General features: G+C 37.6%; 1 protein-coding gene across 3 annotated transcripts in view; it reads left to right on the top strand.

Moving 5' to 3' along the window:
• Positions 1-5,980: 5,980 nt before the first annotated feature.
• Positions 5,981-12,370, top strand: part of ATP6V1H (ATPase H+ transporting V1 subunit H) — a 154,795-nt gene continuing 148,405 nt past the window's right edge. For 2 of the 3 annotated variants that reach the window (XM_033126481.1, XM_033126479.1), the window contains exons 1-2: positions 5,983-6,356; positions 7,816-7,971. In XM_033126481.1, the coding sequence (XP_032982372.1) occupies positions 7,859-7,971 (113 nt within the window). In that variant the 5' untranslated portion in view covers positions 5,983-6,356; positions 7,816-7,858. Of the gene's footprint in view, positions 6,357-7,815; positions 7,972-12,370 lie in introns of all 3 variants that reach the window. The other variant, XM_033126480.1, reaches the window with a different exon arrangement.

Genomic DNA, 12,370 nt, shown 5'->3' on the forward strand with positions numbered 1-12,370 from the left:
TGTTCTGTCCTTTCCATAGATTCTTTTTCCCCCTTATGTATCTGGAAACTTCTTTTCATTTTTCTTTTTCTTCTTCCTGATCCATAAATGATATTTCCTCAGGATTCTGCCTTCAGCCTCCTTCAATTCCTAATTTTTTTGCCAACTGCATCCATTCTCAGGACTTGACTTTATTTCCACACTGATAATATTCAAATCATATCTCCAGTCAGATGTCCATCCTGAACTCTAGCAAGATTGATTTAATGGAGTCCTTGCCACTTCCACCTAGTTGTTCCATATGAATTTCAAATTCAACATGTCCAAATTACTCGCTCCAACAAGTCTATTTTATTTAAAATTTGAGGGCAGTCTTGAGAAGATAGAGATCAGTTTTTCTAAAATATATTTGCTATCCTCTTGGTTCTAGTAGGCGTCAAGAGAGATTAGGCTGTGTCCTACTTTCAAACTGATTTACAGAAAGAAAATTTACATGGATATTATAGATGAACCCTTGGGCGTTTTATAATATATATGCCAATTTCATCCTATATCAGGTTTCTCAACATAGCAACCCACATCCCATAATTAAATTATTAACAAAAGTGGTAAGACGGGAGAGTTTTGTATTTGGTCTTTCAGTGTATGGTTCAAATCATATTCTTCTCAGAAATTGTTGATGTCTCATGATTTACAACATTATGTTCTTTAAATTCCAGAGTTCTGCATCCATTCTTTGTCTTTAACTCACCCACCATGACATGAATTGCAAGATTTCTTCAAAATTAGAGGCTCTGAGATATATATTTTATATCTCAATAGTGGAAACTAGTATCCTCATAAGTGTGGACTAAAAATAATGATGACACGGGAAAGCGCAGGACGCTGGAGGACCAAAGGAGAGCCATTTTAAGAAGAAAGAAATTAAATACATTTTGATGAAAGCTTAATTTTTCATTTAAGTCATGAGCTAGAAGTGAAACAGGAAATATTTTGGTGATTTAAAAAATAACATTAACTCTGTTTCAGCTTTTGAATGTTTATTAGTATATGATCAGTTTTTTCTTCTCCTCTTTCTATGAAAGTTTTTTCTCTTATATTTGCTTTCAAAAGGAAATACAGACTTCTGTTTCTGGCCAAGACAGAATGACTGGATGAATTTACCCTCCCACCAGAAACAACTAAGAAACTTGACTAAGTACATGAGAAAATACTGCTCAAGATATTGGATTTAAGCAATGAAGGGCAGCGATCCCCAAGTGAACAGGAAACAAATGAGGTGAGCCCTGTGGATGGATGCCTTAGCTTACTTACTGCTTTGAGAAAGTTTCCAGGTTCTGGTTCAGGGAGGGGAAACTGGGTGGAGACCAGTGGCCTCCTTCAGGTCAGGAGATGGAGTGAGGAGTCTGGAGAGGCCAAGGCAGTTACTGGAGTACTGGAGAGGAAGACTTGCATAGAGAGAGAACTTTGAGATTTCAGAGGGTCCCTCCCCTTAAGCATCGAGCACCAATCAGTGTACTTGTGTAAAGAGAATAGTTGAGGCCGGGGAAAGAACCGGCCTAAGGTTTACAGGAAATAACACTTGGGCTTGGGATAGCACCTGTTCTCAAAGGCTATTTGGAACTCATAAGGGTTTTTGGGAAAAATTAATACTAGACCGCATTGTTTTGGTTCTGCCTAACAAAGCTTAAAAGCAAGACACAAAAAAGGATCAAAGCGTGGGTAACAAAACTCAGGAATATTTATAGGAATAAAAAAATGTCCTAGCACCAGAGCACCGAAATGTACAAAGCAACTATTAACAGAAAAAAAAAAAATCCTAGCCACAAAGAAGGTAAAACTCATCAGTTCTGGCATTTAAGAAAAAATTACCAGATGTGCAAAGAAGCAGGAATGTATGACTCATAATGAGTAGATAAACCAATCCATCAAAACTGACCCCAAAATGACACTGATGTTGAAGTCATAGACAAGGACATTAAAAGAATTATTATAACTGTATTCTATGTATTCAAGAGGCTAGAGGAAAAACGGAACATATTAAGTAGACACATAGCAGATGTAAAAAAGACTCAAATCAAACTCTTAGCGATGAAAAATTCACTTGCTGGAATTACTGGCAGATTAGATATTGCAGAATAAAACTTTAGTAATCTCATTAAGAGACTGTTTCAAGCAAAAATAATAATATATTATGAAGGAAATAATAAAGATCAGAAAATCAATGAGGTAGAGAAAAGAAATCAAATGGAAGAAAAAAATCGATGAAACTGAAAGCTGTTTCTATGAGATCAAGAAAGTTGATAAGCCTCTAGCCAGACAGATCAGAAAACAAAGACACTATAATTATCAATATAGTCAGTCATGTGCCGCTTAACATGGGGATAATGTTCTGATGTGTTGTTAGGTGACTTTGCTGTGTGAACATCACAAAGTATACTTACACAAACCTCGATGGTATAGCTCTACTTTTAAAAGACTGGCAGCACAATAGGTTTGTCTGCACCAACAACACCACAAACATGTGAGCAATGTGTTGCACTATGACATTATGATGGCTATGACATCACCAGGTGATAGGAATTTTTCAGCTCCATTATAATCTTAATCTATGGGACCACCATGGTTTATGCATTCTGCTGTTGACAGAAATATGCTCGTGCAACACATGACTATATCAGAAATGAGAAAGGTAACCTCAGCACTAATTCTGTAGATATCATATTAATAATGGGGAATATTAGGAACAACTTTATGCTAATAAATTGACAATTTAGATGAAATGGAAAAATTCTTTGAAAGACAAACTATCAAAGTTCACTTAAAAATAGATTGCTTACATAACCTTAAATCTATTAAAGACATTGAAATTGTAGTTACGAAAAACCTTCCCACACCCCAAAAGAACTTCAGGTCCAGATGACTTTCCTGGTGAATTTTGAGTCTTCAATTTTTAACCATCAAAATTAATACATGCTGATTGAAACACATGCAATTACACAGAAGTGTTTAAAGTAGAAATCAAAAGTCAGCATATCACAACTCACTCTCTATAGTTATCCATTGTTTAAAAGCACTTTGATGTGTGTCATTATAGATTTTTGTTACGTATACACAGACACACATAAATATACAGTTGAACAAAAAAATATTATGTACGTGTTATCTGAGATTGCTTTTCTCATTTAACATAATGTCTTCCTGTGTCAGAATTTAAAGCTCTATATAAATTGTTTTCTAATAGTTGCATAATACTTCAGTGCCTGATATTGTATTATTTTCTCCATTCCTCTGTTGATGGACTAAATTTGGATAGTGCTACAGACTGAATGTTTAAAATTACCTCAAAATTCATATGAAGAAGCCCCAACTCCCAGTGTAACTATATTTGGAGATTAAGATTTTATAGAGCTAATTAAGGTTAACTGAGGTCACAAAGGGGAGCCCTGATCCAATAGGATGTGTCCTTATATAAAGAGACAGGAGGGAGCTCTCCTGTGAGCTCCTCTCTCCACCATGTGACACAGGGAAAGGGCTGCCATCTGTAAGCCAGGAAGAGAGCCTTCACCATGAACTGAAATGTCTAGGACTTTGATCTTGGAATTCCAGCCTCCAGAACTATGGGAAATAAATATCTGTTATTTACCACCTAGGCTATGGTATTTTGTTACGGCAGCCTGAGCTGATAAATACAAATTGCTTTCTATTTAAAAAAAAAAAAATTGTTGCTATTATAAAATATACTGCACTGAAATTCCTGGTACATTTGCATACTCATGCTAATAGTTTTGCAGTAGAGATTCCTGGAAGCCTGATTACTTGGTTATGGAGTGTGGACATTTAACATTTGGGTAGATCTCCATAAAGATCTCATTCTGTAGTAAGGCCATGTTCATACCATAGCCTGGAATCTGCCTTCATATTTGGAATGACAAATTAATCAGGTACAAACAGTCATCCACCCACTTTCTCCACAGAGCACTACTGACATTTTCAGCTGGAAAATGCCTTGTGTGTGTCATTGTGGTGGTATCTCTACGAAAAATTTATTTTTCCTAATCCCTGGGCACTGTATGCCAGTAGCACTCCTATCTCTAGTCATTGCAATAACCCCCAAAGTCCCACACAGTTTCAAAGACCGCTGAGGGAACACCTTCCCCACTTCCAGAATTTCTGAAACATGTATCAAGTTTAAAATGTTATTGTTAAAGGAAAAAGTTTTGTGACCCATAGGCTTGTTACTAATGAGTTATTTTACTAAGCTATCACTGAGGTTAGTTATCTGCAATCTTTTTTTGATTTTTATTCCACTTTGATTCTAATTCCAACTATTGTTTGGTAAGCAAGTCCATCTTTAACTTAGGCTAGAGTTTCACATATACAAAAATGGACTCAACATATAGCACCAATTTTATTTTAAAAAATTTCAAATAAACAGAATATAAAGAATACCTACCTATGTATTCATTACTCAGATTTAAAAAGCTTAACATTTTGCAACATTAGGTAGAGTTCTTTCAAAAATTTTACTTTGTAACTATAATATAGGTATATAGCGCACCAGTTTGTATCTTTCCTCAACAAACTTATGTTAAATTAGTATTTATCTTTTTCTTTATATTTGTGATAGGCAGGATAATGGTCCCCCAAAGGTGTCTATGTCTTAACCTCTGGAACCTGTTAAAATGTTAACTTACATGGCAAAAGGGAACTAAGTTTGCAGATATGATTACAGTGAAGAACATTGCGATGGGAGGGTTGTTAGGATTATCCAGGTGGACCCATAAAATCAGAGAATCCTTCCCAGCGCTGGTCAGAGAGAGAGAGAGAGAGAAGGGGAGAGAGAGAGAGAGAGAGAGAGAGAGAGAGAGAGAGAGAGAGAGAAAGAGAGAGAGAGAGACAATGTTGCTGACTTTGAAAATGGAGGATGGGGGTTGTGAGCCAAGAAATGCAAGCAGCCTCCAGAAACCAGAGAACGCAAGGACATGGATTCTTCTCTAGAGCCTCCAAAAGGAACTCGGCCCTGCCAAACAGCCCAGGGAAACCCACGTCAGATATTTTGTTTTGGTTTAAGCCAGAAAATTTGTAGCAATTTGTTACAGCAGCAATAGAACATAATGCAGTATTATATACTGTTTTTGTAGGTATTAATAATCAATGTGTAACATTGGTTTTGATTGTTTTAAAACTTGACCTAACTTTAAATTTTTAGTAGAAATGTATTGGTTATACTTACAAATCTCTTCTAGTGCTGTCAACAAAAATATGCTATTATGTACAGAGGGTGCCAAAACCATGTATACACATTTTAAGAAAGGAAAAAATTGTATTAAAATTGTAATACTCAATATATACCAGTAACAAAAGACGAATACAAGTCATGAGTACACATTATTTTTGGCATTCCCCACCCCCCATACCTGGCCAGTAGTTGCAGTGTAGTATTATTACTCTTTATCTTAAAACAAAGAGGGTAGCTGAGGCCTGGAATGGGGAAAACCTGGGCTCAAGATAGTATTGTCAGATAAAATACTGTTACATTTAAATTTTAGATAAAAACATGAATTATTTTTTTTAAAGCATGATTGCAAATATTGCATGGAAGATACATTATTTGCTAAACCTGCAACCCCAGGGCAAGATGTCTTTTCTGACCCACGTCTCAGCCTTAGTTTCATTCCCGTTAGTAAAAATCTGAATAAGAAGGCCTGCTTTACTGAGCTGTTAACCCAAGTGAAATTCAAGCTACTTAAAAGCACTAAATCAAACTTTACAAAAGTTAAGATAAATGAGTTTTGGCCTGGCTCTTTGCCTCTGGCGGCTCGCTGGGTTTCGGGGTCCCCACGTCGCCGCACCGCACTGCCCTCCCATCAGACCCGCCAGCCCCGGCTCCACCTCTGCACTCCTCCTAAACGCCTACTCTGCTGGTCTTCTCCAAGATAACTGCGGGATCCAAGCTAGTCCATCCACAGCGCAACGCCCCTCCGCTGGCTGTTTTGGACCCTCCCGACTTCCGCTTCTGGGCGGTCACATGCCTCTGCTCACGTGACCGGCGTTCCTGTCATTCTACTTCAGCCGCTCGCGCTAGCTTCTGCCTGTGCAGCCCTCAACGTTTCTTTGGTGCTGGAACCTCTTCACTTTTCGGTATCCGAGTGTGCCGCCGCCGCTCAGGCCTCCGGACCGGACAGGAGAGGTTCTGACTCGGCGCCCAGCCTGGAGGAGGCCCTGACGTTCCGGACCGACTGCCGCATCCTCCCTGCAGCCATTGGGTGCGTTGTAAGGTATCTAGGATTCGCGAAGTACGGCCTCATTCAGGTTGTTTCGTCTCTGTCACCAGCCGAAGTGAAGCGAAACCTGCGGTTTCTCCACCTCCCTTGGTGCGTGCTGTTTTTTTGCCGCCTAGGCTCCTCCTATCCTCCTCCGGTTCTGGTTTCCCAGATTTTTTTCCGTTCAGGCCTCAACTAGGTTTATGAAACTCCAGAGCTTTCCCCGCAGGGGCAAGGAACGTGAAGGGAGGCAAGCTGGGAGAGAGGGAAGACAGATCAAAGGTATACTTTCCCCAGGATTGGGCCTTGGCCCTGGCCTGCTGGAGGTTCCAGTTGTTCAGGGACCAAGATGACCGAACTGAGAACCTTTCAGCTTCCCAGGAGGGGCCTCTGGGGCTGAACCTGCTTAGTTCCAGGGTTCCACCTTGTCCCGGATGGAGCCAGTTTCTAATATTTGGGCCCTGCCAGTCCACCTCGCTCTTCATTGTTTAGGCAGCAATCCTCAAACGTAGAGATTAAGTTCCAAACTGACTAAGGTCATTGGGATCCTGGAATAGAATTTTAGCTTCTTTGTGGCCATAACCATGAGCTTATATTTTATGAAAAGGAACCTCTATATTTTGTGTGGTGATAAAAACAGGCTTAATCTTTTATCTGTTAATTTAGGAGTGAAAATTGCTTAAAAGCTCATTATTGTAGGTTCTTGCAGTCAGACTGGACTCCCATTTTTGGCTGTACCTAAATAGTAATTGGTATTTGTTCCAAAAATTTCTCCTAAAATTGATTTAGAAAATATTATGAACTTTAGTTGAAAAAAGAAAGCTCTGTCTTCTAAGAAATTACATTCCCACTTTGGGTATTTTAATTTGATTGAGTAATTTGAGACAGTACTTACAGGTTTTTCATGTTACTTCAAAATGATGCTTAGTAAATGTAAATAAAATAATTAGTCCTTTCTGTACTATAGAGGTTCTTATTTTTCCTGTCTGAAGCGGAAAGTTGATCCCAATTGTATACATTTAAAATACTTTGCTATTTTGTATGCCTATTCTATTTAAGCATGATTTTTGATGTCCGTATTTTAAATGGTTACCTTAAAAACTCTTGTTGCTTGGAAGGACATAATGTGAATAATGTTGTATATACTATATTACTGAAAAAGATTTCTTCTGCCTCAATGCCAATTATGCAGATCTGTGGAAGAATTTCTTCAAAATAACCCTTGAGTCTTAAAATGTATGTGCATGTTTAACAATCGCTTGAATGTGGGTATACGGACAATGGAAATAAAAACTTTGGAATTATTAAAAAAAACAAAAACAAAAACAAAAAACTCTTACTGCAATGTTGTGCCAATAATTACATTCCTGGGAAAGTAAAGATCTATAGAGAACACTTTCATGAAGCAGCGCATAATTGGGCAAGATTTGAAATATAATAATATTTATTATTTAGGATATTTGCTATTTAAGTTGAATGCCTGAGGAGAGTAAGGTGATAATGATGATATTTATAATAGTAATAGTTAAACAATAATAACAACTGATATTCTGGTTTTATGTTGCATCAGAATTGAAAATCTGTTGGAAAACATTCACAATCATAAGATTTAGATGACCAAAATGGATATCCGTGGTGCTGTGGATGCTGCTGTTCCAACCAACATTATTGCTGCCAAGGCTGCAGAAGTTCGTGCAAACAAAGTGAACTGGCAGTCCTACCTTCAGTAAGTACAGATTTGCTGTGAATCATGGGTAATCATGTGCTTTTGCATCAGAGTTTTTTGTGGTCATGTTTTTATGAGAGAAATACTGGAAAAATACTAATAAATGTGGAAGAAAATACTTCCTTAGAATAATTAGCTGTCATAGGGAGATACCGTAGTGTGGTGGAAACCCTTTGGGGCTCTGGTGAGGAGGCAGAGCTGCTCATAGCACTTTTGACCTCCTCTGTCCAGAAAGTTGTGCTTTTTGAATGAGTAGAAAACATGGGGCGAGTGTTAGTGGGCTGTGGAAGGAGGAAGAGGATAATGTGTAGAGCCTACCACCAGCTCATTGTGCCTTGGTGATCAATGTGGGAACAGGTGGTGTTGCAGAATGGCTCATACAACCAGGAAAAAATGTAGACGTTTGACTACAAGACCTCGGTTTGCATTCTGGTTCTTTCTACTAGTTTGGTGATCTTAGGCAAATCTCTTAACTTCTTTGAAGTTCATTAAAGTCTTTAAGGTATTAGCACAGTTGAATACAAGCATTAGTATGTTGAATATACTCTCAATAAATTTCAGTTTTTTCCCCCCTTCCTTCTTGTGTATATTAAGATTTAGCATGCTGCTATTCTGTATTTATCTGTAACTTAAGTGTTCATTTATTCTTGACTATATTTTTATCATATTGACTTTACTTCATATTTATTTATTTTGGTATATTTATAAAAGTGAGTTATTAAGGAAATTCAGTTTAGATTTGCACATACATTTTGAAAAACAAATTGAGGAATCTTTAGTTTCTATTTAGCAGTTTGCTTTGTTGTAAGAGGGCTACAAAAATGTATAAAAATGATCCATTTATTTCTGTTAATTTCATCACTCATCAAATGTTTATTAACTGCATGTCAAGTTTGAGGCATTTTCCCAGGCTTTGGGGCTACAAAAAGATAAACTCTTAATCTAGTAGGGAAGTTAGATATAGAAACATCATTTTACTTCAGTATGTTACCTGTGATAATAGAAAGGTGCACAGGGAATGATGAGTGCACAGAAAAAAGACAGCTAATCCTACCTCCAGAAAGTTTTCTTGAAAGGGGATGTTTAAAGGTAGGGAATTAAAAACAGCATGCTAGGTGAGGAGTAGTACATGTTTTGGAGGTGGGCCATGGGAAGAGCTGAGGCTTGAGAGGCAGCCAGGAGCCAATTGTAAGGCCCTGTGTGCCATTGGAAGGAGTTTGGACTTGATCCTGTCAGTCAGCGCCTTTTAAGCCAATTCTTAAGCTGTGAAACCCATGGTTTACAAGAAGTCCAATAAGGAAGCTCAGCATGTAAAACAGATGAAAATGATGGCTGAATGGATATGGGAGTATCTTATCTCAGAGCCTTCTTTTGAGACCATTCGTCATTCTCATCAGAGTTCCAAGAAGCAGTTTCTCTTTTATTTTTAAAAACCACTTTATTGAGATATGGTTGACATACACAAACCTGTACATATTTAAGGTATACAACTTGATGAGTTTGGAGATAAGTGTACACTCATGAGACAGACAATCACCACAATCTATTCCTTAGACATATCCATCAGCTTCAAAGTTTCCTCCCACCCTCTTTTTTTTATTTTACTTTATTTTGTGATAAGAACACTTAACATAAGATCTTCCCCGTTAGCAAATTTTTAAACGTGAAATACAACATTGTTAACTGTAGGAACTGTGACAGTAGCACTGTGGGACTTACCTTGTATGACTTATCTTTGTATCCTTTGATACATTTTTCCCTCCCTTCCAGCCTCTGGCACCCACCATTCTACTCTCTGCTTCTATGAGTTTGACTATTTTAGATTGCTCTTATAAATAGGATCATGTAGTGTTCTTCTGTGTCTGGCTTAGTTTGTTCATCTATGTTGTTGCAAATGATAGTTTTCCCTTTTTTTAAAAAGACTGAATAATATTCCATTGTATGTAAATACCACGGTTTCTTTGCCTATTCATTCATCCATGGACCCTTAGGTTGTTTCCGTATCTTGGCTATTGTGAGTAAAGCTGCCATAAATATAGAATGCAGATAATCTCTTTGATGTCCTGATTTCAGTTCCTCCAGAAAAATACACAGAAGTATGATTTCTGGATCACATGGTAGTTCTATTTTTAATTTTTTGAGGAACCTGCATACTGTTTTCCATAGTGACTGCACCAATTTATATTCCCATCAGTGCCAAGGGTTTCCTTATTCCACAACTCTGAAAACAGTGGTATCCTTTTTTTTTTTTAAGATTTTTTTTTTTTTTTTTATTGGGGAAGGGGAACAGGATTTTATTGGGAACAGTGTGTACTTCCAGGACTTTTCCCCAAGTCAAGTAGTTGTCCTTTCAATCTTAGTTGTGGAGGGCGCACTCAGCACCAGGTCATTGTTAGTTGCAGGGGGGCGCAGCCCACCATCTCTTGTGGGAGTCCAACTGGCAACCTTGTGGTTGAGAGCCCACTGGCCCATGTGGGAATCGAACCGGCAGCCTTCGGCGTTAGGAGCACGGATCTCCAACCACCTGAGCCCCTGGTCCAGCCCAGTATCTTTTCTTTTTTGATAATAGCTGTCCTAACAGATATGAGGTGATGTTTCATTGTGGTTTTGATTTGCATTTCCCTGATGATTCGTGATGTTGAACGTATTTTCATATTCCTGTTACCATTTGTTTGTCTTCTTTGAAAAATATCTTTTCAGATCCTCTGCCCATTTTTTAATCAGCTTATTTTTTGTTATTGAGTTTTATGAGTTCTTTATATATTTTGGATATTAATCCCTGATCAGATACGCAAATGTTTTCTCCCACTTGGTAGGATGCCTTTTCATTTGGTTTATTGTTTCTTTTGCTGTGCAGGAGCTTTTTAGTTTGATGTAGCACTTTTGGTGTCACAGCCAAGAAATTATTACTAAGGCCAATGTCAGGAAACTTTCCCCCTTTGTTTTCTTGTAGGAGTTTTACAGTTTTAGGTCTTACATTTCTCTTCAATCAATTTTTGAGTTGATTTTTATGTTTGGTGTAAGATAAGGGTCCAGTTTCATTCTTTTGCATGTGTCTGTCCAATTTTCCCAAACCTGTTTATTGAAGAGACTGTCTTTTCCCCATTATGTGTTCTTGGCACTTTTGTTGAAGATCAGTTGACCATATATGCATATGTAGGGGTTTATTTCTGGGCCCAAGGAGCACAGTTTTAAAATCACTGTTGTAGATATTGGAAACAACTGGAGTTTGTAAAGTGTGAGTTAGATGATCAGATTTATCTTTTGGTTGGATTGTTCTACTGACAATGTAGAGGGTAGATTTGTGGATAGCAAGCATAGAGCTAGGGAGAGGCTATGGCAGTATTCCGGTTGTTTGATAGAATTGAATAGATTTAGAAAAGTCTTAGTGATTGATTTGATGTGTGAGAGTGAAAAAGAATCTAGGATGACTCTGGACGCCCAGAAGAGAATGGATTGTTGGGGGCTCACTGACTCCAGGGCAGCAGGAGGAGGGACTTTCTGATGTTTTTTTTGTTCATCTATATCTGCTTAATTGTTTAAATTCCCTGTGCAATTAGGATTTTGAGCTCAGTTTTCTAATTTTAGTTCAGAGTGCATTTAGGTTAAAGGACAAGGAGTTTCATGTTTATAAAGCCTGGTTCTGTTTATAACCTAAATAGAATAATATTATTATTGATCATAAAGTACTGGCTGACTGGCAGAAGTTGCCTAGCATTGGTATTTGGAACATTTTTAGTTACACGGAGAATTTTAATTGCTTTCTCTTCTGTTCCTCCTGTTCATGGCCTCTGTACTATGTAAGTTGTGTTCTCCCTTTCTCTTATTTCTGTCCTTTATTCCATTGCCCATCTCATGAATTTCTTTTATGAAACTCCTCTGCTCTGTATGTCGATGCTCAAATGTTCACCAAATATTCACTGTGTGCCGGCTGTTGAGCTGGTTGTTGTGGGGACACTAGTGTGTGTGAAATGTGCCTCCCCTAAAAAATCCTACAGATTGTTAGGGGCTGGACATGAATTATCAGTGAATCTTATATCACATTATATTCTGATAAAATAAAACCTGTGGAAGAGTTCCTCAATGTCAAAAGGCTAATAATGCTTTATCCCTCATAAATTAACGTTATTGTGAAAATATAGTGTTTTAAAATATATTTATATTTGATTAAACTTTTTCTTAATAATTCACATAGATGATGCATTACAGAATTGTACACTTGAAACCTATGTAATTTTACTAATCATTGTCACCCCAATAAATTTTAATTAAAAATGAATTCACCTAGATAGTACATAAATGAATTAATAATTCACCTAGACAGCACATAAATGTATTCCAGTCAAACTGTATCCTAAGGATACAAGAATCATAAAATACCATCCTTCCTCTTGATTTT

This window comes from Rhinolophus ferrumequinum, chromosome 14 (genome assembly GCF_004115265.2).
Source record: "Rhinolophus ferrumequinum isolate MPI-CBG mRhiFer1 chromosome 14, mRhiFer1_v1.p, whole genome shotgun sequence".
NCBI classification, from domain to species: domain Eukaryota; kingdom Metazoa; phylum Chordata; class Mammalia; order Chiroptera; family Rhinolophidae; genus Rhinolophus; species Rhinolophus ferrumequinum.